This window comes from Dama dama, chromosome 33 (genome assembly GCF_033118175.1).
Source record: "Dama dama isolate Ldn47 chromosome 33, ASM3311817v1, whole genome shotgun sequence".
Taxonomy (NCBI): Eukaryota; Metazoa; Chordata; class Mammalia; order Artiodactyla; family Cervidae; genus Dama; species Dama dama.
This window is the reverse complement of record NC_083713.1, coordinates 36,149,406-36,176,233: the sequence shown is the minus strand read 5'-3', so window position 1 is coordinate 36,176,233 and position 26,828 is coordinate 36,149,406. Positions and strand designations below refer to the sequence as shown.

At 37.4% G+C, this 26,828-nt stretch overlaps 1 protein-coding gene across 2 annotated transcripts in view; it reads right to left on the bottom strand.

The window, feature by feature from the left end:
• Positions 1-24,282, bottom strand: part of KCNH7 (potassium voltage-gated channel subfamily H member 7) — a 489,034-nt gene extending 464,752 nt beyond the window's left edge. For both annotated transcript variants that reach the window (XM_061135198.1, XM_061135199.1), the window contains exons 1-2: positions 24,095-24,282; positions 22,215-22,445 (exon numbers count right to left, since the gene is read on the bottom strand). In XM_061135198.1, coding sequence (XP_060991181.1) covers positions 22,215-22,445; positions 24,095-24,170 — 307 coding nt within the window. In that variant the 5' untranslated portion in view covers positions 24,171-24,282. The remainder of the gene's footprint in view (positions 1-22,214; positions 22,446-24,094) is intronic.
• Between the last annotated feature and the right edge of the window lie 2,546 nt (positions 24,283-26,828).

The following is a 26,828-nucleotide window of genomic DNA, read 5'->3' as shown; positions in this document are numbered from 1 at the left end:
ATCAGTTAACTATATACGTGAGGATCTATTTATAAACTATTCTGTTCCATAGATCTGTTTATCTGTATGTATGCAAAGAGTTAGAACTGGACATAGAACAACAGACTGGTTCCAAATAGGAAAAGGAATACGTCAAGGCTGTATATTGTCACCCTGCTTATTTAACTTATATGCAGAGTACATCATGAGAAATGCTGGGCTGGATGAAGCACAAGCTGTAATCAAGATTGCCGGGAGAAATATCAATAACCTCAGATATGCAGATGATACCACCCTTATGGCAGAAAGCAAAGAGGAACTAAAGAGCTTCTTGATGAAGGTGAAGGAGGAGAGGGAAAAAAATGGCTTAAAACTCAACATTCAAAAAATGAATCTCATGGCATCTGGTCCCATCACTTTATGACAAATAGATGGGAAAACAGTGGAAACAGTGTCAGACTTTATTTTGGGGGGCTCCAAAATCACTGCAGATGGTGACTGCAGCCATGAAATAAAAGGATGCTTACTCCTTAGAAGGAAAGTTATGACCAACCTAGACAGCATATTAAAAAGCGGAGACATTACTTTGTCAACAAAGGTCCGTCTAGCCAAGGTTCCTAGTCATGTATGGATGTGAGAGTTGGACAATAAAGAAAGCTGAGCACAGAAGAATTGATGCTTTTGAACTGTGGTGCTGGAAAAGACTCCTGATAGTCCCTTGGACTGCAAGGAGATCCAACCAGTCCATCCTAGGGGAGATCAGTCCTGGGTGTTCATTAGGACTGATGTTGATGCTGAAATTCCAATACTTTGGCCACCTGATGCAAAGAGCTGACTCATTGGAAAAGACCCTCACGCTGGGAAAGAATGAAGGCAGGAGGAGAAGGGGACAAAAGAGGATGAAATGGTTGGATGGCATCACTGACTCAATGGACATGAGTTTGGGTAAACTCCAAGAGTTGGTGATGGACAGGGAAGCCTGGCATGCTGCAGTCCACGGGGTGACAAAGAGTTGGACATGACTGAGCGACTGAACTAAACTGAACTGACTGATGTAGGCCAATGCTCATTTTCATGATTGCTGTATTTTATAGTAATTCTTAAAATCATGTAGTTAGAGTTCTTCAACATTGTTCTTCTTTTCTGAGATCTTTTTGGCTATCTATATCCTTTGCATTTTCATATAAACTTCTGAATCAGCTTGATACTTTATATCAAAAATCCACTATAGTTTTGTTAGGATTACAGGTCAATTTGTGAGGACTGGACATTTTTACATCATTGAGACTTGCAGTTCATTAACATGGAATATCTCTCTATTTACTTATTTGCTCTATAACTTCTCTTAATAATATTTATTATTATTTTCCTGTAGATGTCTTGCATGTTTTTGTTAAATTTATCAACAATAATGGAACAAACTGGCATTACATATTTCTGGCAATTCTGAAAAGGATACAACATACAAAAATTTTCAACTTGAAAATTGTGAGGACTCATCAAACAAATTCAGATTGAGCATTCTACAAAACAATGAGTTTGTACTCTTAAAGAATATCAATGTCATAAAGACAGGAAAGGCTGAGAAACTGATTCAAATTAAGAGATTAAAGATTAAGTGGGAGGTTGGGGTGAGCAGATGTAAGTTATTATATATAAGATGTATAAATAAAAAAGTCCTATGGTACAGTACAGAGAACCATGTTCAATATCCTAGGATAAACCACAATGGGAAGAGATATTAAAAATCTTAATATATGTATAACTGAATCACTCTGTTGTATAGCAGAAGTTTACACAATATTATAAGTCAACTATAATTCAAAAAATAATTTTCAAAAAGGAAGACAGCAATGTATGATAATGATTTAAATTCTGAACTGTTAAAAACTAATTAGCTAATTACCTGGATGAGTTACAAGCTGGAATCAAGATTGCCAGGAGAAATACCAACAACCTCAGATATGCAGATGATATACCACTCTAATGGCAGAAAGCAAACAGGAACTAAAGAGCCTCTTGAAGGAGGAGAATAACAAAGCTGCCTTAAAACTCAGTATTAAAAAAAAACTAAGATCATGGCATCCAGTCCCATCACTTCATGGCAAACAGAAGGTGAAAACATGGAAGCAGTGACAGATTTCCTCTTCCCTGTGGATGCGACTGCAGCCATGAAGTTAGAAGACGATTGCTTCTTGACAGGAAAGCTATGACAAACCTAGACAGTGAGTTAAAAAGGAAAGACATCACTTTGCTGAGAAACGTTTGTATAGTTAAGGTTATGGTCTTTCCGGGAGACATGGATAGCTGTGAGAGTTGGGCCATAAAGAAGGCTGAGCACTTAAGAATTGATGCTTTCAAACTGTGGTGTTGGAGAAGACTCTTGAGAGTTCCTTAGACAGCAAGGAGATCAAACCAGTCAATCTTCAAGGAAATAAATCCTAAATACTCACTGGAAGGACTGATGCTGAAGCTGAAGTTCCAATACTTTGGCCACCTGATGTGAAGAACTGACTCATTGGAAAAGACCCTGATTCTGGGAAAGATTGTAGGCAGCAGGAGAACACGGCAACAGAGGATGAGATGGTTGGATGGCATCACCGATTCAATGGACATGAACTTGGGCAAACTCTGGGAGATGGTGAAGGACAGGGAAGCCTGGCATGGTGCAGTCCATGGGGTTGCAAAGAGTTGGACACGACTTGGAGACTGAACAATAATTAGCTAAAAGACATATTATCAAGTGTGAAACAGATCGCCAGTTCAGGTGGGATGCATGAGACAAGTGCTCGGGGCTGGAGCACTGGGATGACCCAGAGGGATGGGATGGGGAGGGAGGAGGGAGGGGGGTTCAGGATGGGGACCACATGTAAATCCATGGCTGATTCATGTCAATGTATGGCAAAACCCACTACAATATTGTAAAGTCATTAGCCTCCAACTAATAAAAATAATTGGGAAAAAGAAAAGAGACAATATTGGGACAACTGACAAAATTTGACCATAGGGTGTATTAGATAATAGTACTGCATCAACATAAAGTTCCCTGAATTTGATAAGTAAGCTGTAGCTACCTAAATGTGTTTCCTTTTTATTAATGTATAAAGTACTGAAGTACTCAAGGATGAAGGCTCATGATCTGAGCAGATAATTTTCAAATGGCTTAGCAAAATAAGTAAATAGACATAAGACAGCAATGTGTATATATATATATATTATAGGGAAAATACAAAGATAAAGCAAATGTGGCAACTTGTAAAACAGGTTCATCTATATCAAGGTAGTGTGAGAGTTCACTGTAATATTTGGCAACTCTTCTGTATGTCTGAATATTTTTCAAAATAAAACATTTAATTAAAGTGATAATAGTAGATCAAAGTATCACTTTAAAATGATAATCTTTTCTGTAAATTTTCAAGAATAATGCTAATTTGGTTGTACTTGAAAAAAAGCAGTAAATTTTGCTCTTTTCAACTGTCAAAGATTTCTACCTTGTCTTGTTCACTTTTCTTTGGATATAGGACAATATTTTTCTAGAATAAGGAGCTGAGGAAGAATTCAGGGTAAGGGACTAGAAGAAATCACTCCTTAACTAAAGACGCTCTTTTCTGTAACTTTTCATTAAGGATAAATTGACAATAATGTTCACTGAAGATCTGTGTATTTCTTCTATCCTAGTTCATTAAAAAGGGGATGGACACATTTTCATTGAAAAATATATGACCACCCACAATAATGCAACTTCTATTTCCACATATCATATAAGTTCTTCAATATACTTATTCAGGTATTTCTTTATTCTGTGAAATTTTATTTAGCAATTATAAAGTGAATGGGACACCATCAGTCAAAAGGAAAAGAGACAGATAAATGTGAAGGGTATAATTTCTCATGCCTTAATATTTTTCCCACATCCTCCTGGTAAAATCCTCCTGGTTTTATCATGGGCAATGATCTCAAAAACCAGGGGTAATTTAAAACGAATAATTAGTTGGATCTGGAAGGGAAAAAGGATTTTTGTGATTACTGCTATTCATAGGCTTTTGTCCCTTTTTTGAATTGCAGCACTGCAAAAGCTAAATTTACCTACAAACTCAATTTTCACAGACAAAGATGATTTCCTTTATGTTTGGATCCTGGATCTTGGAAAATATAAACAATATGAGAATACCAGCTGAACCACTTTCATCTAACTTTCTTCTGGAAAAATAATTCTTACTCCTTAATTTTGATTTTCTGATTCTTGCACTTTCTCCTCAAATTTGGAGATCAATTTTCATTCAAATTCATAAGAATTAATAAGTTCACTTCTGAACTTATAGTCAAAATCTGAATAAATTAACTAACTACTTTTTAAATTGTTTTCATTAGAATGTTGATAACTTTATGCTTAATGCTATCTGTCCCAACTATTCTGGAGTTGTCCTTCCTTCTTAATCTTTTAGACAATTAACTTTACACACAAAGCAAGGCTAACTGTATCACCAGATTACAAACAGATAAACACATATCACTAAAGCCTAACAGAAAAGATAGAAAAGAGATGGCTGTGCACTCACCCTGTGCACATCCATGCTTTAAAAAACAGATTCACAGATAAATATCCTTTATAAGATCTTTGAAAGTCAAAGGTATCCTTTAAAGAACTGGTGGCATTCAACAAGGAACTCAGTCTCTTTGCCTTTTGTCCATTCTGCTCTCATGACTCACCACGGACCACAAAGTGGTTAAGGTTAATTCCTTTGCTGAGAGCCTTTAACATGGTATTTATAGAAAGATTCATTTGTAGTCTTGTTTCAAAGAGGTCAGCAGGTGCAATGTATTCTTTAGAGGAATTCTGACTCATTTCTCCAGATTGCAAGATACTGTCTTTGTCTACACAGTAAGCATTTTAGGCATCACAAGAATAAGTGGCTACATTTTTAAGCTCATCATTCTCAGGAATCTAAAAACTGTTCATGAAAAACATGTACTATAGAATGGACTACGTTTTGAAAACCCTGATACACAGTGACAGATATAGGTTGTATTCAGAGTACTCATACATTCAATTTGTCTGGACAGTCCTGGATTTCTCCTGTCCTCCTGTTGTAATTATTAATAACTTGCCCTTTTACATTAAAAATAATCTTGCTTTGGATTATAAATGATATGGTCACCTTAGCTATGGTGTCAATATTTGGGTATTTATAGTTAAATATTTTCTCCAAATCAGTAGGTTTCAATTAATTCCACATATTTGTTTTAAATAAGATTTATCTTGATTTCCACTAAATCTAGGGAGGAGGAAAGGTGAACTGAGCTTATACGTCACTGTGACTTGAGGAACTATTGCTTTCAAAATACACTTGTTTCTGGAATGCTATTCTGGAACTGGTGCAGTGTAGCTGAAAGATAGCTGTGCAGAGAAAAATTTTTAAAAATTACCCAGACAGCTGACATTTTCAGGGCAACTATACCTAAAACAAAACGAACTTCAGCATTTCAAAATACGTCTAAAAATAAATTATACAGAATGTGATTGAGGCCATAATCTCCAGAATAAAGTCCCAGGAACTTCACATTTTAAATTTTCAAGAAATACTGCTGATATCTTCTTTTACCTACTGACGTCAAAATTTCATTCACATTTTTTACTCAGTCACACATGCGGCTCCAAATTTCCTTTTGAGCACAACACTCAGTAAGCGTATCAACTTTACAAGTATTTTTAATCCAATCTCTTTTTCACATTTTTTCAAATGTTTATATAATTTTATTTTTAACACTTACATTGCACTTACTGGGTACCAGGAGCTTCTGTAAGTGCTGTTACAAATACAGACAAATTTAGTCCTCATAAATCCCTGTAAGATAGGTCCTATTATTATCATGGTTCCCATTTCACTGATGATGAAGCTGAGGACAGGGCAACTAAGTGACTTGCAGATCACATGATGAATATTTCAGGATTTAGACCCAGTCACCTGACTACGGAGTCCGTGATCTTAGCCACTAAGCTAGGCTTCTTTTTTCCTGTGTTTTTTGTTTTACCATTTTAACCATTTTTAAGTGCACAGTAATGTTGATTATGTGCACACTGTTGTACAACAATCGTTGGAACCTTTTTTATCTTGTACAACAGAAAGCTGATATCTCAAACAACTTCACTTTGCCTCCTCCTACCGTACTCTGGCAATCAACATTCTACTTTCTATTGTTAAGAGTGTAACTATAGTTGACACCACAGAACTGAATTATTTCACTAAGCATACTGTCCTTAAGTTTCCTCGACATTGTAGCATGTGTCAGAACTTCATTCTTTTTCTCAGGCTGAATAGTATTCGCTTGTAGGTATACATCACCCTTTTTCATTCATCTCTTGATGGACACTAAGGTTGAGTCTACCTGTTGGCTACTGTGAATACCGTTACAATGAACACGTAGTCGTGAAAATATCTGTTCAAGATGCCAGTGTTTCTCTTGAAGAAATATCTGAGTGGTATGCTCCTTCTTTATCAGCCCTTTCAAACAGGCAAAAGACAACTTACACATTATTGAAGAAGTAACAGACAGATCAAATCTAAGAGACTTTGCCTCAGGTTTAATTCATATATATATTTATTGAAAGAAAGTATCTGTTGAGCAACTACTTCAGGCATGGGGGAAACAATGGTGAATTTAAAGTATTTCTGAAACACCAGAAATACGTGTTTACTTAATTGCATTTGAGAGAAAATTAGGAGCTTCAAAATTTAAAACATTTAAGAGTCTAAAATCCAGAAACAATTTACATTTTTCTATTAAGATGGAAGTTAACTCTAATGTCAAATTTGTGTGCACTGGGTGCACTGTGTGTTTTAAAGACCTTACATGGACAGGAGGGGGCCTGAGGTGGTGCAGTAGAGTTCTGAGGGCAGAGGCTCTGAAAGAAGACAACCTACACTTAAATCATAGCTTTGCTATATTTCACTTGGGTAGCCTTGGGAAAACTCAGTGACTTCATCTTTTCAATCTATAAAATAGGAATAATCAAATACCTACTTCATAAGATGTCCTGAGGATTGGGAAAAAATGAGATTTCACAAGATTTGTGGCACATTGGAAGTACCCAATAAATGAAAGTTATTAATATCAATTAAAGTGCTCATACCACAGTCTACTACTTAATTCATCCCAGTTACAGAATAACATGTACATTGCTATAGATCATTTTGGAAGTCTAGTCTTTGAATTCATTAGCAAGATACCAGAGTACACAAACATAGATAAACTAAAATCAACAAAAAAAAAATTTCAAGATCTGATTTTTACTTGAGTTATGATTAAAATAGGTGCGTGGATAGAAGAGGGTGGTTATTCTAATTCTGGAACAATGAAGTTGGTAGCAAGAAGGCCCTGCCTGGTTATAAGTTAATTACTATAGAATAAGTTTTCTGGGTTTTTTTAGTGCATGTTTGTTGAACTCTTTAACAGAGTTAGCATGATTACTTCTGCTAGAATGAAAAGATAATGCCTGGAATTTCATGTTTGTTTTTTCTCAGGATTCCAACATGCAGCTAAAATAATTAAAATGTCAGTTTCATCTTCATTTTTTATATTTTAATATTTTAATTCTATAACCTGATATTGTAGCTAAAATCACTAAGCACTCTCTTCTGAAAAAAAAATTTTTAAATGTTACTCGTTATGTTTCAAATGTCATATATGAGGTATTTATGAAGCTTCTCTTGACTATTTGTTTACAGTTGAGGTTAATTTTCATTTCTGTAGCTGAGCTGTAGTTCAAACATTTAGCTTTATTTTCTATTAGTGAAGAAAACTCAAGAGTAGTGTAAAATTCTTACTTGGTAAAGATTTAGAAAACATATTCACCATTCCTCACATTTTCGAAAACATTTTGATTAACAACAAAAAGTACTAAAACTAACAAAATTCTTTTAAACGAGCTATGCTCCAGAGGGAAGTTCATCATTTAAGTTATTGGCATCCTCAAAGGAGCCAATATTGAAAACAAATGCTGCGTAACTCGCACTGTACTCACATTGTTCTGACCTTATTTAAAATAATGAACGTTGAGGGGTATGAAATTTTAGGATGCCTTCTGCTCAACTCTAGAAACATGAACTGTGCAAAGAAACAAGTCCTGAAATTTTAGAGTGAGAACTAAATAGACGCCAATGAATAAGACAGTTGAAACTATGCATCATTAGTGGAATTTTTGTGTAGTCCTTCCTTCATTCAGGGAGCAAATTCTGAGAATAGCAATTTGGGAATCCATAAATCCTACTGAGTCTTGGTTAAGTGACATTCATTATGAAGAACACCTGGAGGGAAAACCTGAGAATTGAGTCACAGCTAGAAAGATCAGATTACCTGAGCTCTGCATGTCCTAATTAAGTAAGGCAGCCTAGGAAGAGAATGGTCTTTCTCTGCAGTCATTTCGATAGTATTATATTGGGATAAAGTTAGCAGTTTATTTAATACTATGTTGAGTTTCTGTTGCTTGTATATTCCCTCACATATTACTGTGCAATTTTGAGTAATTGATATCATTTATAGTTATAAGCACATTTTGGTTGAATGGCATCATTGACTCAATGGACATGAGTTTGAGCAAACTCTGGGAAATAGTGAAGGACAGGAAAGCCTGGCTTGTTGCAGTCCATAAGGTTGCAAAGAGTTGGACATGCCTGAGTGACTGAACAACAACATTCCTCTTACATGGAATCCTTGCTGGAAGCTTATTTATTATAAATTTATTACCTTTCATGTCTATCACTTGAATCTAAACAAAGCTATAAAATTTGAGACACATTTATATATATATGACTATATATTCACATGAAAACTACTGAATAAAAACTTTTACTAATCAAGATTTTCATCAGAGTTTACACAGACAATAAGCAATACTGAAAATAACTTAAAATCAAACCCGTAAACAGAAAGAAAAACAAACAAACAAACTTAAAGGAATGCTGCTAAACAGCCAATAATTGGTATGAGTTTTGGGATCTGAGGCTTGGAAAACTGCCAGAAAATCACAGAAATGAAAATGTGAATGTGAAAAGCAGTTTTTGGAAGAGAGAACCTTCTATCTGGTGTAGGAAGGGGCATCTATGCTGGACCGTCCTATAGCTCCATCAGTTCAGTTCAATCGCTCAGTCATGTCCAACTCTTTGCAACCCCATGGACTGCAGCACGCCAAGATTCCCTGTCCATCACCAACTCTGGAGCTTGCTCAAACTCATCTCCATTGAGTCTGTGATGTCATCCAACCATTTCATTCTCTGTCTTTCCCTTCTCCTCCTGCCTTCAATCTTTCCCAGCATCAGGGTCTTTTCAAATGAGTCAGCTCTTTGCATCAGGTGGCCAAAGTATTGGAGTTTCAGCTTAAGCATCAGTCCTTCCAATGAATATTCAGAACTGATTTCCTTTAGGATGGATAGGTTGGATCTCCTTGCTGTCCAAGGGACTCTCATGAGTCTTCTCCAGCACCACAGTTCAAAAGCATCAATTATTCGGCACTCAGCTTTCTTCACAGTCCAACTCTCACATCTATTACATGACTACTGGAAAAACCACAGCTTTGACTAGACAGATCTTTATTGGCAAAGTAAAGTCTCTGCTTTTTTAATATGCTGTCTAGGTTGGTCATAGCTTTTCTTCCAAGGAGCAAGCGGTCTCTCAATTTCATGGCTGCAGTCACCATCTGCAGTGATTTTCGAGCCCCCCAAAATAAAGTCTCTCACTGTTTCCATTGTTTCTTCATCTATTTGCCATGAAGTGATGGGACCAGATGCCAGGATCTTAGTTTTCTGAGTTTGAAGCCAGCTTTTTGACTCTCCTCTTTCACTTTCATCAAGAGGCTCTTTAGCTCTTCTTGGCTTTCTGCCCTAAGTGTGGTGTCACCTGCATATCTGAGGTTATTGATATTTTTCCTGGCACTTTTGATTCCAGCTTCTGCATCATCCAGTCCATACAGCTCCATAGGCTCTGCCATATTGAGTACTCTTAGCTCTATAAATATTTTCTATACATTCTCTGACAGAAATTTTGGAATAAATTCAGTGATCAGACAGTAAGATACTATTTAATGAGTCAACAAAAATTAAAATGAATACCAAGCTTTATTATACACAGGAAATGTGTACTTAAGTTGAATATAATTTGACAAGAGGAACCAAAGTATTGGAAAATTCCATTAACAGAGAAGCCGAGTGGGCTATATAGTCCACGGGGTCACAAAGAGTCTGACATGACTGAAGGGACGGAGCATGCACGCACACATGCACCAAAGGTTTTTAAGGTACACTTACCATTTCACTCAGCAATTATATCTCTAGATGCACACAGAAAGGAAAAATTAGTTATGTTTTTATAATTGTAAAGAATTGGAAGTGTTAGTGATCAATAATAAGATATTGTTGGTAATATGTTACTTCCTTCAATGTAACACTTTGTGAATATTAAAATAATTTATGGACTTGCCATGTAATACTTATTATACAATCATTAAAAAACGTACCTGTTCAGGATAAATTTTTCAGTGAGGGAAAGAGGATAGAGTTTGGTATATATAATGCTATTTTGATCATGTAAAAAATGGGTGTGTACATATGTAAGTGTATGTGTGTGTGTGCATATTTGTATAGAAAAATTATGGACCATATGCATGCCATCATTTCAACAATGGCTATTTCTGAGGTTCAAGATTATGTCTTTTATTCTATTTGTTCTCTTTTTTTTTTTTTTTTTTGACAGTGGAATTAATCCCTTTGAGAAAGAGTTAGAGACATGAAATCCTTGCTGACTGAAAACCTGTGTCAGGATATGACTAATGAACTGTCTGCTGATACCATACAGACCTTACAATCTCAATCCATGACTCAGAGTTGGGGCAAAAGAATTAAATGTGTTTGGAGACACATGTAAGTACAAGGCTCTTTTCAGTGTGTGAAGAAAGATAGCAGAAAAAGACATCAGAATGACTGCAAGGTTGCTGAGAGAAATATCAATAACCTCAGACACACAGATGCCATGACCCTTACGGAAGAAAGCAAAGAACTAAAGAGCCTCTGGATGAAAGTGAAAGAGGAGACTGAAAAAGCTGGCTTAAAACTCAACATTCAGAAAACTAAGATCATGGCATCTGGTCCCATCACTTCATGGCAAATAGATGAGGAAACAATGGAAACAGTGAGAGACTTTATTTTGGGGGGCTCCAAAATCACTGCAGATTGTGACTGCAGTCATGAAATTAAGACGCTTGCTCCTTGGAAGAAAAGCTATGACCAACCTAGACAACTTATTACAAAGCAGAGACATTACTTTGCCAACAAAGGTCCATCTAGTCAAAGCTATAGTTTTTCCAGTAGTCATGTATGAATGTGAGAGTTGGACTATAAAGAAAGCTGAGTGCCAAAGAATTGATGCTTTTGAACTGTGGTGCTGGAGAAGACTCTTGATAGTTTCTTGGACTGCAAGCAGATCCAACCAGTCAATCCTAAAGGAAATCAGTCCTGAATATTTAGGACTGATTGGAAGAACTGACACTGAAGCTGAACCTCCAATACTTTGGCCACCTGATGCGAAGAACCAACTCATTGGAAAAGACTTTGATGCTGGGAAAGATTGAAGATTGGAGGAGAATGGGACAATAGAGGATGAGATGGCTGGATGGCATCACCAACTCAATGGACATGAGTTTGAGTAGGCTTCGGGAGTTGGTGATGGACAGGGAGGCCTGGTGTGCTGCAGTCCATGTGGTTGCAAAGAGTCAGACGTGACTGAGCGACTGAACTGAGCTGAACTGAAGCTTTTATAAATATTTTATCATGTATATTCAACTAACAAGATGCATGGAGAGCTAGGATGGCTTAGAAACTTGCATTTATTATTATAAACATATGTAGACATATTCTCCCTTTTACTGACCTATGTTTGCCCCACCAGAGTCAACTGACTGTGCAGGCATTAAAGATTTATCTGGACTGTCCTGACCACCTCTCTCCTTCTAGGTGAACCAAAGAAGGCTAAGTAGTTGTCATATCTTTAAGAAAAAGCTACAGGTTATTAAGTATTAAAACAAATTGCTTCATAAAATATAAGCTATATGGCAGCAAATTAAGCTACTCAACAAATAAACAACGTATGTTGGTAATTTTTACATCTCTCATATCTAGATACAGGTTGTTGAATGAAAGAGACTTCTCTAGAATGTGCTATCTGACATTTTCATCAGCGAACAAGTATATTTCTTGGTTCTTTAAATTTACTTTTTTGCTCTCCTTTCATTTTTTTCCCTTGTAAAATAAGTGCGTTGATAAGTCCTTTCAAACAGTTTGACTCTGAGTGGAAGAGACAGACATAGAAATAAATTATTACAAGGTAGTTTCATAGGTGTTCTTGTAGAGACAATGGGAAAAAAATGTTAAGATAAGGTTGGCTGAGAAATTTAGAGATCATGTAAAGGAGAGGATGGTAGCCTTTGGGAGGAGCTGGGAGGCACAAGACAGTAGGGTGTGTAGCAGAACTGAGTCTGACGTTTGGCCCAAGATGAAAAAAACTGGAGATGTTTTAAATAAAACAAAGACTCTGCATGCCAGTAAATTTATGATTCCCCTCTTAAGTATTTTGGTAAATTTCATTAAATTACATGATTTTGCCAAGAAATAAAACCTGCCTTGTAGGAAGGAGAGAGGATAAGAACATAATAGGGCTTCTGCTCCTGAATCACACTACCACACACATTTCCTTCTGGACCTTCTGGATAAGTACTGGACATATAGTAGCCGAGGGGCCCTTCAGTACAAGTGTCCCCCAAACCTAAGCTGATAGTCCAAAACAGAGAAACTTTTAAGAGCAAAAAAAAAAAAAAGAGCACCATTAATAACAATGCAAAGATTATAAGCACACAATAGCTATCCTCACCCTACCGAAATCGAATTATCTAACAGATAGAGATTCATCCTGAATGATGGTCCTATTTAAAATACAAATTGCCCAGGATGAAGTTTGCTTCATTCATTCACCCTTTGGGGCAAATTAATCAGATTCACACCTCATACAACCAGTAAAAATCTTAATTAATAACTAGAATTAGGACACATAGGATGTGGTAAAGTTTAAAAGTATAAAATATCGGAGGCAGCAAAGTTTACAAGCATAGAAAATTCTACATTTTAAATCTCAACTCCACTTTGCCCAATGATCATCAGTTCTCTACTCTGAACTTTATTTTAATCTGTAAAATGGTATATCTACTCCCAAAGCTGTCATGAAAATCAGATAATTTATATAGTCAGTTAAAGAAATGGAACTCAATTAACATTAATCCTTTGGGAGAAGATCTATATTGGGTGAAGGACTATAGTTCATATACTACAACCAGGAGATTAAAACCCAGAGTGAGCAACTGTGTGTATAAAAGACCTAAAATAAATGTATAGCTAAACGTCATCTGATTAACATGATGAAGGAAAATGGATGGTGTACATAGAAATTTTTGCAAAAGCAAAAGAAATTTTAAGTAATTTAGCTAAGAGAAATAAGCGGGAACCTGATTAAATATTATTCACACAACATATAATGTTACTTGGCTCTACTATTGATTTTATTGAATTAATGGGATCTTAATTATACCCTAAGGATATATTCAAAACACTTAGGGCTCTGATTTCAATATGAGATCTTTTCTAACACAAATAGTGTTCCTTTTTTTTCTAACATATAAACATCTTGTTTAGTTTTTTCCTAGATTTCATTCTTTATTTGATCCTTGAGAAATTGATTATGAAACCACCATCAATTTTATACTTTAATTTTTGTCATCATGCCCACCATCTTGAGTCATTAATACAGATTTCATGGGATAGAAATACAAATGGTATTTTGAACACAGAGGTTAGTATGACCTAGTATCTCTATTTTTAATGACAGAACATCATTTTAAGTTGTCTTGAACTCATGCAGCCATTATGTGTTTCTCAAAACCAATATTTCAAACAACAAATAAGAATTAATGTCCTATCAAAACAATGAACGACAACAGAGACGCTCCTAATGATTCTCAGGAAAGAAGAAAAAAAGGAGGCAATAAATCCAGCAATGGTGAGATTCCACCCACTGTCTTCTAACTCTTCATCCTGGAGGAAAAAATCAGGTGAACAAAAGCAGGGTGGCCTGGGCAGCCTTGCCAGGCTCACCAGTGTGGTTCAGTTTGAAGCTACTTTACAAACTGAGTGCGACTAAGTGCCAAAATGCACCCCAAACCTTTCTCACGTCTTCCAAATTCTTGCTCACTAAGCACCAATCCAGTCTATTTTACCCTTTTCAGAAGAAAAACATAGGACTTCCTTGATGGTGCAGTGGACAGGAATCTGCCTGCCAATGCAAGGGGCATGGGGTCTGATCCCTGGTTGGGTAAGATCCTACATGTCCTGAAGAACCTAAGCCCATGTGCCACAAGTACTGAGCTTGTGCTCCGGAGCCCACAAGTCACAACTACTGAGCCCACGTGCCACAAGTACTGAATCCCAGATATCCTAGAACCAGCAAATCATAACTACTGAGCCCGCGTGCTGCAACTACTGAAGTCCGTGTAGAGGGAGTCTACGCTCTGTAACAAGAGAAGCCAATGCAATGAGAAGCCCACACACCACAAGCAGAGGGCAGCCCTCACTCCTTGCACCTAGAGAAAGCCCTCATGTAGCAACGAAGATCCACCACAGACAGAAGTAAATAAATAAACAGAAGTAAAAAGTAGTGTGAGACACTCCATCAAACCGTGGAAATCACACACAGGAGAGCTTGTACACACATGTGTCCATTTAACAGACTAAAGGGCACAGGGCTGCCTCTGCCCTAATATAAACTGTTCACAGAAAGAGTGCCTTGGATTTTTTTCAATTAGATATTTTACATAAAGAAGCAAGAGGACGATACAAAATAGTCATGGCAATAGAAGGTATCTGTGACAAGTGGCAATTTGACCTTCCTAATTGTTCAGTAATAGGACAAATTTCTTCACTATGGTGATTAATGTCTTACTGCTGCCTGATTCTATTGCTTCTTGTTGGTTCTATAATTTTGCTAAATGTAGACAGCAGAGTAAAGAGAGAAAGCGTTCATTTGACATAACAGTTAAGAATTATCATTTATATTTTTAATAAGCTAATTTTATAATTTTAGATTTAACACTGATTATTGACTGACCCTGAGGTTAAACTTCACTGTCAATTAAGAATTCTCAAGGAAACAGTGAGGAATGAGATGTTCTACTAGGTATAAAATGCCAGTAGCATCTAACTTGTAAGTTCCTGCGGGAACTGTGTGAAACACAGCAATGAATTCCAAGTTAGAAGAGAACTCTGGCTGCTATACAGATATAATTGGAGACACTAGTAAGCATCATTTTGATTTACTGGTGAGTGAGTGACATGGGTAACTATTGATTATTACTACTAATTATTGAGAATTCCTGATCAATAGCTTATCATTTTCACTAAATATTTTTCTAGCTATCAGCATAGCTACAGGCTATGAAGGTTATTTAATACCTTAGCTTATTAAGCAAAGAAACAGGTCCATTAATATAACGATGCTGAAAGTTGTTCTTAACACTTTAGAAGTATTCTTAAGAAGATAAGAAAAATTAAAACATCACACTTTCCCTTTTAATTACACTTTTCACAACTTCTCCTGATGCTGATCTGTTTCTTGTTTCCCCTATTCTATGTATCCATTTCTAATCCTCTCTTCATTCTTTGTGTGAATGCTAATTGAGCACACAGTTTATACCAGACAGTTTTCCATACATTCTGAACTTAGAAATTAATAAGACTTGGCATTTTCTTTGAATGAACTCAAAATTCACAACAACATATAATGACATGTAGCACACTCCAGGTGCTACACTGGAGTTGAGAACCAAGGGTGGGAGGGATGCAGTGATTCAGGAACAAACAGTGGAGGCATCAGAAGACTTGTTTTGATCTGCCTTTGGAAAGACGATAATGGTTCTTTAGGGTGAGAAGCTGAGGGAAAGACAATCTAAACACTGAGACTTTGTTTATTATAGATAAAGGAAGACTTCTGAAGGGTGAACAAAGCTATGGTGACATAAAAGAGTATGGCTTCTTTGAGAAACTCTGAGCAGTGAAGTACAATGGGAACATAAGATTTATAAGAAAAACAAAGTTGCCAAGATTCAATTAATTGATACCTACCAAGTACAGTTTATGGGCAAGAAATCATACTAGGGATAATGCCATGCACTTTGTTCTATATAAAACAATCAATCAGCTTAAGAAAGTAGATCTTATTTCCAAATATACAACAGAAAAGGAGACTGAGGCACCGAGAAGGTAATCTTGACTGAGTTCATCTAGTAACTGTCAGAACTAGGAATTCACCTAGTTCTCGAAACACACTCTACTTAAAAACCCAAGTGAATTCAACTCTGAAGGCACCAAGTATGAAAGAGTCCAGAATTTTATTTGTAAGAGTTTTAAGGAGTTGAGATAGCTTTTTAAGCCAAAGTATGACCTGAGTACATTGAGCAGAAAATATGAAAAAAATTTTAAAGGCTTGGGCATCATCACTTAAGTGTGACTTTCGAAGTTCATCTCTATGGGGTGTAGGGTTCTCCTAAGGATAATAAGAGCATGTATCTTACAGGATTGTTGTATTCATTATTTAGTATATGAAATTCATTTACAGTGATGCCTGACTCTGATAATTATCACTGGTATGTGATTTTTATTTCAGAAATAGCTCTCTGCTAGTAGAGTGGAGAGTGAATTGCAAAAGGAGGGAAACGTCAGTTCTTCTCTAGAAGGATGAAGAGGGCTTCAACATGGCACTTGGCAGTGATGGGAATGCAGGGCTGTCATTAGGAAATGTTTCAAACGTAAATAGTGAAAGGAATTAGTGAACAATTGGTTTAGGGAGAAGGAGAAAAGAGAGAGGAAACAACAGAAAATGACCCTGAGGTTTCTAGATTAGATGGCCAAATGAATGTTGATGTCTTAACATCTCATACGCCAAACTGCTACTTCCCTGTGAATCAATTATTCTAGGACTCTCTCTGCCACTGACTGCCAGTAATTGATTTAGTGACTATTTATAGCCAAAAAATAAAAATGAAAACAACATTGGAAGCCAATAAAAGCCAGAGAAATCAGTTCCTTCCACTAAATCTAGCATATGCCTACAGCCCTAAGCTGACCCTGTTCTCAAGCCCCTTGGGTGAGAAAGTAACTGAGCAGTTATTTCTCAGGCTGGCAGACAATTCAGCTTCTTTCCAGTACCAAACCTGCTTAGAGGTGAACAGCACACACCCACATTTTTAGGATATTTTGTTTTCACTTGGAAAATGAAGTTTTCAAACTATGAGAAGGAATGTTGAGAAATCTTATTTTATCAACAAATACAATTGATCAGATCTAAATACTATAAAATAACTACTAGAGTCTATGAAATATACTCTTTGCAACCCCAAGGACTTTCGCTATCTATAGAATTCCCTAAGCAAGAATACTGGACTGGGTAGCCATTCCCTTCTCCAAGGGATCTTCCCAATTCAGGAATTAAACGTGGGTCTTCTGCATTGCAGGCAGATTCTTTACCATCTGGGCCACTTGGGAAGCCCAATGAAATTTAGATAAGTAAAAGAAAATGTAGTTTATGTTACTCTTGTTACTAAATACTATTGGACATAACAGAAAAATGTACAAACTGAAAATTTAAATGAACATCAAAACAAATTCTAGGCAAGATGCTCCCTGGCAAACTTTCTTGTTGCTTGAATCACACACACACAAAATACGCTTCAATTTTCCTCTCAAAACTACCATCTTTATCTCTACTACACAATTCAGGAATTAAGGGATCTGAATATCTACACGCCATATAACTTCATAAAGCTGCTGTAAAATTTATTTTGAGCTATTAAAATTTTAACTAAACTTCATGGCTTCTTTAATAAGTCTGTATTATGCACAAATGAAAAAAATAAGAGGAAATATACAAGTTTATTTGAGCTTTGAGGAATAAAGAATAGTAATTAACCCTAAATTCTTTTCTTCATTTATATAAAAGCTTCTTCATTTTGTAGTCTATGTAGTCTTTTTTTCTTTAAAAATAATTTCAAGAAAACATCTTGGGATTTAGTAGATAGAAATGAACTTTAGTCACCCTATGATAAAAACATCCTGAAAGTAGAGATTAGATTGGATAATCCTTCGCATCTCCTCCTACTATTTCTCAGGTGCCTGGAGAGAGATGGCACTCTGTGTGCATCTTCACTTTTACTCCTAACAACATAGCATTTTCCATAAGGTCTTTTCAAATAATTCTTAGAGATGGTAGATTCAGTGTTACCAAACCAAAAACTTTCTTGAGTTGATCTGAATCAAATGATACCTCTGGAGCTTTATACTGGTCCCAGCATGACTGGGCTCCCCTGGTGGCCCAGACAGTAAAGAATCTGCCTGCAGTACAGAAGATGGGAGTTTGATCCCTGGGTCAGGAAGATCCCCTGAAGAAGGAAATGGCTACCCACTCCAGTATTCTTGCTTGGAGAATTTCAGGGATAGAGAAGCCTGGTGGGGCACAGTCCATGGGGTCGCAGAAAATCAGACATGACTGAGCGACTTTCACACTTTTCACAACATGACTAGTGCCCTGTCTGTATCTGGTCCCTGTGTAGATCAGGAAAAGACTTCCCTCAGCCCTTTCTCATCATTTAGTCCTTTAGAAGCAACACAAAAAAAAGGGACATTTCTGATTTGCTAACAACAACAACAACAACAAAAAACTGTCTTTGCACTATGTCTGAAAGTATAGTGGCAAAAATACAGAAATGCTCTAACCTCTAAAAGTAATGCATTTTAAGTCCTGTTTTTCTACAGAGGTAAGACCTTTACTTCTTTTGGAGAAATTCACTTTGATCTTTCCAAGTGTTTAGAGTGGCTTGATAATTTAAGGTAAAAATTACATACGCAGATCTAATGGAAATGGTTTAGCACTTCAACTAGCCAGCTCTGTTCCACGACACACCCCAAACCAGATGAGCAATAACTTAAAGGATGACCAACTAAATTGTTCTTCTGTTACCTTACCACTAACATCATCTCCAAACTATGCGTGGGTTAATAATTGAAGTGTTTGCTATTTCTCAATCACTTTTTCTAAAAAGGTATTTTTTAAATGCACATATTATGCTATTAAAATACACGCTTGTCCTTATATAAGCTTCAGCGTAATTATAGTTTTGTATAATTAGAGTTTTATGTCAAAAGATTTACAGCTTTATCACCTCAAGCAATATTTCACAGCTGCCAAGAATGATTTATGCAATAATGACTTAAGCTGTAAAATAGAATCCTCAAAGTAAGGGCTGTCAAATAGTCCTACTGCAAATAACCAGGTTTATAAAAACTGATATTCTGGTAAACAGCAAGCCCAGTTGTACCTGGTTAAAAAAAAAAAAAAATTCACTGGAAGGAGTATGGTAGGAAGCACTGCTTCACAATGGTGACCATGTGGCTCATGTACGCCTAAGTACATGAACTCATCACCCAGATCAAAAGTTTAAACTTCTTATGAGCCTCTGGGCCACTCTGGGAAACAATCTTTCAGAAATAAGGCTATGCTCATATTTTTGCCACTCCAATGTGAGTGAATGGAAAACAGTATATCTCAACTTTTTGTTAAATTTGCTCATTGTGCATACCGCATCACAATTCATACTCCAGTGAAATGCTAAATAAAGAATAAGTAAAGGAGGCATTTACCATGTATATGTAAGAAACCAAGAACCTACCAAATGACCTCAATAATAAAGATTTAGGGAAACTTTCAGAAACAAACCAATGAAAATGTTAGTGCTTGTCCTTCCCTGCTTTTACAAATGTAGAGCTGGCTGGCAGGTCTCTAAGAGATGAGACTTTCAAAGCATTTGAACTTCACAAGCTCTAACTGATTTGTTAGTTGCTATGTGAATAAAACCGATACACTCAGAAGATTCTATTCAAAGCAGCTGTATTAGTAGCAAAAACACAAGTTGATTACATTTAGAGAAATTAAATCTGACTGTGTCTTCTCAATTTACAAAGGTCATTCAAATTAATATTTTTCTTTGGAAAAAAAAAAAAAGCTTGGCCCATCACCTCATGTTCCCCAAATCAAAAAAAGCAAAACAGGCAGCATTTGTCATTGATTCTAAAGATACTCAAGTCCTTGTAGACTGAGTCACATGTTAAAATGAAGCCAACAGAATCAAAATTATCAACAAAAGTTGATATTTATATGTCTAAACAAGCTTCCAAATAAAGACTCCTTGTCTAAAACAAGGAGATTTTAATTCATTATAACCAAGCAATCACTGACAGAAAGACTTGCATTAGTCAATGTACCAGCATATTCACTGTATAAATTTTTACATCCATGTTTGTGATTTCACATTAAAATGCTTTTTAAAATTGGTTTGAGACCATTTTACACAGTCACATTGTAGAAAATAAACTAGGCTTCAAAACATTACCATTTTACTTACAGCTTAATAAGGAACACTTTTTTCTCTATGAAAATATAATTTGAAAATTATAGTTATCTAAGTGAACTATACAGTCCAGATTCATTATATACTTAAATTGTATAAGCTGAAAAAATTCTGAAATGTACCAGAAAATATCATGACCAATACACCTATGGTAATCGCAACACAGACAGTAGGTACATCATGATAGATATTCACAATGGCAAAATGTCAAGACATGCAAATTATTCCAAAAGTCCAAACTGTTGGCATCAGATACACACACAAAGAAGATGAGCTGCATTTGGGTAGTGAGAGCTTCCGTCCAAGAAATGCTTTCAAGACAACAGAGCAATTAGGCTATTTCTAGTACGCCAACCCTCCTGATTAAAAAGTAGTGGGGAAACGGGAACTTTAAAAAACTCTATTTGATTAATAATGATATAACTGGTTTCATTCCAGATTAATCCAAAGTTATACAGACCTGTTCCAGTCATACTTTGTTACTCATACCCATTCAAATGGATGTTAAGGATAATCTAGTAATTTAATAATTGTATGTTTTCTATCATGAAATATTTAATTATAAGAAAATAGGAGGAAGAGCTAAACCTTTTCCCTGTTAGAATGTATCTTACCAAATGATGAGTCATTATAACACATCACTCATTTATAAACTTTAAGAGTTACCTAAATATCTGATTAGATATCCCTCTGCCTCACTGATTTCTAACAATAGAATTTAAAAAATGTTAATACAATATCAATAAATCCTATAACATTCATTTTTAATCTATTTGCTTTTAAGCTTCAAATTGTCAGATATGATTAAGTGTATCCATGAGAAAGTATACACTTTAAATGGGTATATCTGAATACTTATACACATAAGTTCATATATATATGTTTTATATATTTAAAGAATGCATGCCCACTAAATGTGTATTTCTTTGAGAACTATTAGAGGTCTAATGTACTTATGCTCCCAAAGCAATCCTAAAAGGAGAAGTGCCCTTGAAGTGGAGGTATTGACCTTAAGTTTCAGATGCCAGTTTTGCTGCAGCTGTAAAAATGAATACCAATAATTCTACATATCACAGTTTCTTTTCTCCATTTCTTATTTTAGAATAAATCTTTAATACATGAATAGACTGTTATTTGAACATACAAAGGCTTACTAGACCAGTTTTATAAGTTCCTATATGTCATCCTTAATCTTGCATAAAAAGCATCAAAAGAAACAAAAGGTGTTGCCTATCAAATAAAGCTGAAGAACCAAGAAATATTTGTAACTATAACAGTTTTAGTTTCAGATAGACATTTTTCTGTAAGACTTTGCTTTGTCTGTAAGTCTTTACTTGAAATAAAACTCTGTATTTCTCTCCAACCAAATGCATATCAACACAACTAGTAAATTAGTAGCCTTTATTCCTTAGGGAACAGTGAGATTGATTTGTGGCATTTTGTCCTCAGTGACATTAAGTTACTGCACTTTTGAAGAGTACAAGAGTACTCATTCAAAAAATAACTTGTCCCTACTATCCACTGAGGAGAGTCTCCACATTCCTTGATTCCTGCAACACTATAAACAAATCATGTATCTTCAACTGACTATCTGGGGTTTCTCTGCCTATAAACTTTCAATAATCAACTGTCAAAATTTCATTTCAATGGAATAAAACACAAGGAATCCTAAATAGATCAACTTTACCATTTTTGTGGTAGTAGGTGACCTCCACTTTCCTCTCCTCTGACCCCAGCAACGCCTGGGCAATTTGAGCAACATCATGCCTCTTGGTCTCGGGCCCATGGAGAAAGTCACAGGTGCACGGCTTTTGCATGACATCTGGCCTGGAGAAACCAGTCATCTCACAGAACCCATCGTTGCAGTAGATGATGGCACAGTTCTGCACTCTGGCATTTGCAATGATAAATTTTTTATCTGTAATAAGAAGAGAGTATGGTACCGTTTACAAAGCTTCCTCAAGATTCTCATAAACAGTGAAATAATTTGTTGCATAACAGGAAATCTGAAAAGCAGGTACGTCCCAAATCACTAACTGCCTGGACACAGACACCCTAAAACTGAAATGAATGGTCTCTGAGTAGTTTTAACAAAAAGTACTAAGAAGCTTTTCTTCAAATTTGCAGAGTATCATTTCCCAAATAGTTTAGTTCTCAAGCCCTGTAACTCTCTTTGGTCCTAATGAGCACTCAGACAAGCAGCTCGCACACTGATATTTCCAGAATGCCATTTAATTGTAAGGTAAATATTTTCAAAGCCCAAACACTGAGCATCCTGTAGCTGTCAGGTTCCTCACTTCAGCCTTGGCCCTCAGAATACAACTTTCTTAAAGTAGTTATTATTCCTGGATTTGTTTTTTCTCTAGCTCTCTAAGGCATATGACACACATCATGTTAAAAATAACAAATCCTGAAACTACTAGCAATGAAACTATTTCACATTAATTAGCAGTTCAATAATGCAAAAGTTCACCTTTTCATAACATATATTACTCAGAGGAAAAAAATATTTACACACACACAGTAAATATCATGTTAACTACCTTTTCACTTTTACTTTGGGTGACCTCACATTTTCGTGTAGTCGTAGGGACTTTAATACAAAAGGCTTCTTAATTTTGATCATAGATTATATTTACTATTCCCAAATAAAATATGAAGCAGGATATACAAGTTTCGTTTGAACACAAGGTACTATATCCTCCCGCCACTAAATGCAGCACCAAAATAACTGCACAATGTACAAAATTAAATGTGTGTTAATGGAGTTTAAAGGAAATGTCAGATATAAATTAACTAGTGTAGGATATAAAATCAATATATTTATATAACAATAATTTATTCCCTATAATTAGTACATATGAGAATATTAAATTTCTCTGCATTCAGTCTTTGTGGGATTTACTTATTACAGTTTAATTTTTAAATTTCTAGTGGAAATTTAAGGGGGTAATAAAGGCACAAAAATATTCTTCAAATAATGAACTGTTTGCCTCGGGAATCAACATGGATCAGATACTGCTTTCCCCAAATTCTCCTGCTTGGGATTTGCACGGATTCAATGCAAAGTTTAGCTTCTATAAACTAGCAGTAAGCAAGCATCCCTGTCACACCACAGTCTTGCAATTTAACCGAAGTAAAATACAGCTTGCATAGACATTTACATCGCTGCTACCATTTACATTCTCTCTCGTTCCAATAGTGTGCTCTGCCCTGCTCCTGACTTTCAAAAAGTCTACAATAAAACAGCCACGAAATATAAACCCGTTACACTAGTACGTTCCCTTTAAGATAGTAGAAGAGTAGGACATTAAGTAGCAAGGCAGATAATGGAGCAGTGGGAGAGGAGGATCAAATTGCCTCCTATAATGGAGACCATAATCTAAAATGTAAATCAAAATTAATTTCACGGGGAGCACACTTGCGCTGCCATTTGAACCTCCTGGCTCCGTTTCACAGTCTCTGAACTTGACGGAGCCCCGAGTCTCCTCAGCTTGGAAGCGGCAGACGCCAAGTGCACTATCAAAGCGAAAAGCGAGGGAGAAAGAAGAGAACAAATGAACTTACTTTGCCCTTCAAATTTCCGTATGATGGTCCCCAAAAATGTGTTTTGTGGTGCCACGTGCCCCCTGCGAACAGGCATGTTGAGCCCGGTCTTCCGAGGAGCGCTCCCCGCGAGCTCTGGAGTTCTCCCGGGATCTCTCCTCGGCTAGAGCCCAGGCCAGCGCGCGAGTCGCTCTTTGTGGCTGAGCATCCTCTTTGGAAACCAGAAATCTCTTCCCATTAGCACCACTTCTAGACACCCGCTTTCCCTACCGGAGTCCAATCCATTCCCCTCACCTTCTGGAGGGGACCTCGCACCGGACTGCCGCGGGCGAGAGGCTTTGGGGGTGGGGAGAGGGAAGGAGGCGGGGTGAGGGGAGGTGGCGGGGGAGGGAAGGAAGGAGGCAGCGGTGGGGGTGGGGAGGGGAGGGGGCGGGGAGTCACAAGGGCAATCGATCTGTTTCTCTTCTCCCAAACAGCGTCAATTTCCCAGTGCAAATGGGCTGAACCTGGCGGTTGCCCAGAGCTGTAAGGATAGCTGTTGGGGGGAGGGGGGAGTGGGAGGTGGAGGAAGAAGGGGGTTGGGATGAGAGACTTGTGCAGCTTTTGCAGGAAGGGGAGAAAGAAAAGGAGGCTGGGGGGCGGGGGGGGGGGGATGGTTGACGTTTCTATCCCCGCCCTCTCCCCCTACACACACACACACACACACACACACACACACACACACGCACACACGCTCCCTTTATCCCGGCAGCTTGGGCGCCACCACAGCTCGGATTACTCAAGCGTGCTTTAGCGGAAGCCAGCCAAGAAATCTCCAAAACTCAGCGACAAACAGCTACACTGGGAAGGTGATCTCTGAGGCCACCAGCCCCAGGGCCCCATTCCTGAGCTCCTCACGCCGCAGTAGCTAAAACACCCTTAGCTGTAAAGAAAAGACAGGTGGGAAAAAACAGTTCCTGGGTGAAGCTTGGATGGCTCTAAGCTCTGGTGGCTCAGGAGGTTGCAGACTGAGGATGAGCCACGTAAGGGTGCAGGTTTCGCCTCAGGGAGCAGCTCGGATCGCTGGGCTCGGCGGCGGAGGTGGGCGCTGAAGCCCACGCTGAATTGGCACTCCTGTCCCAACCCGGCGCTGAGCCGCGCCTCCGAAAGACTGGAGGCTGCTGGCTCCGCTGCGGAGCATGCCCAGTTTCACTGCTTGAGCCCCTGAGGAGTTGCAAGACTTGGGGTTGATTAGGTCTCTCGGAGGTTGCGAGAAAGACGGGAAAGCCAAAAACTTGTGCAAGCAACTGGTACAAAACAAGGAAAGAGTTTGAAATGGATGAGGCTGGGCGAGAGGGGGAAAGAACAAAAGGTGGGTGGGGCTAAGAGTTACCAGCCTTGTTGTGACCTCCCGTGCCACTCCTGTCCTGAACACAGTAGGCACGCCATTCTGCTCTCTTATACCATGTCTAAGAAATCATCTCGTATAGGACAGGAAAGTGTTCAAGGGAGAGACTAGTCCTCTGTGTTCTTGATTTTCAGAGCCTGCTAACTCAGGACTCTCGTGGGATACATACCCTTCTGTCCAAATAGTCCTGGGGATTTGAGAAATCATATGACAAGCCATGCCAGGGGATGGTGTTTTCTAAGTTGTTTTTCGAGTTTTTCTTGCTTCTTTCCCTTTCCTTTAACCTAAAAATCAGTTTTCTCCACGCCCCTTTCTCTTAATGGAATTTGCCACCACTACTGAACTAGAACACAGACAAACCTCTTGTTTCTACTGATGATAAAGTCCTATCAAAACATCTGCTTGCTTAATAGAGTTTTGGGTGTTCTTGCAGTCCGTTAGCCTGCTCTGCCTCTGCCTTGAATAACTCGAGTTCATATTTTTTTCAGTTCCAACATTAAAGCCTTAAGTGAAAAAAAAATGAGAATGGAACTGCATAGGGCTGAGAAGGAGGGTTAAATTAGGAAGGTGATCGTGTGGATTGCAATAAATAAAGAGGAAATAAACAGAACTTTTAATTTCTGCTCCAGGAAACACGAGCCAAGAAAAAAAATAACAATGATCAATCTTTCATATCGAAGTAACTAAAATAAATCAGAGACATTTGCCTGGGAATGTTGAATTTTACAGTTAATTAGCTTTACTTAAAAAAGAAAACAAAAAACATAAAACACTCTATGATAACCCTTAGGCTCTTATGGTAACTTGAGCTTTCCTGAATCCATAAAGTTCCCTCGCTCGGAATATAAATAGGCACGCTGCTCCTATGTATGGCTTTATTTTCTCCCCGTTTTCAGTAAAGGCAGATCTTTCTGATCACTAGCTGCTAGCTGCAGCAAAGCTTGTGAAAGGACGAGTTCCTCTCCCAGGTACTAGACGTGGGGAGCTATCCATGGTGCTGACTCTGACTCTGCCATTAGCAACTGCACTCTGTCTACACTCAGCCACAGACAACAGAACTGCAAACTCAGGCGAGTGTCCCTGATATATTCAAATACACTACTTGCCTTCGCTGAATGTCCACAGAAACACAGAACGCTATTAGCTGCCCATTTCTAAAATACCTTCTTTTTCTAATTAGCTTCTTAGTTAAACCCAAGCTCAAATGTATTCCTCCCAAAATGCATCAAGGGCTCCAGAAATAAATGATTACACCATACATTGTGTGCACAGCAATTAAAGTTTCATGTACACTATAAAGGCATAGTAACATAACATTAAGTTAGAGAAAGGTTGGGTGGAAAATATATTTTTCAAATTACGTGTAAA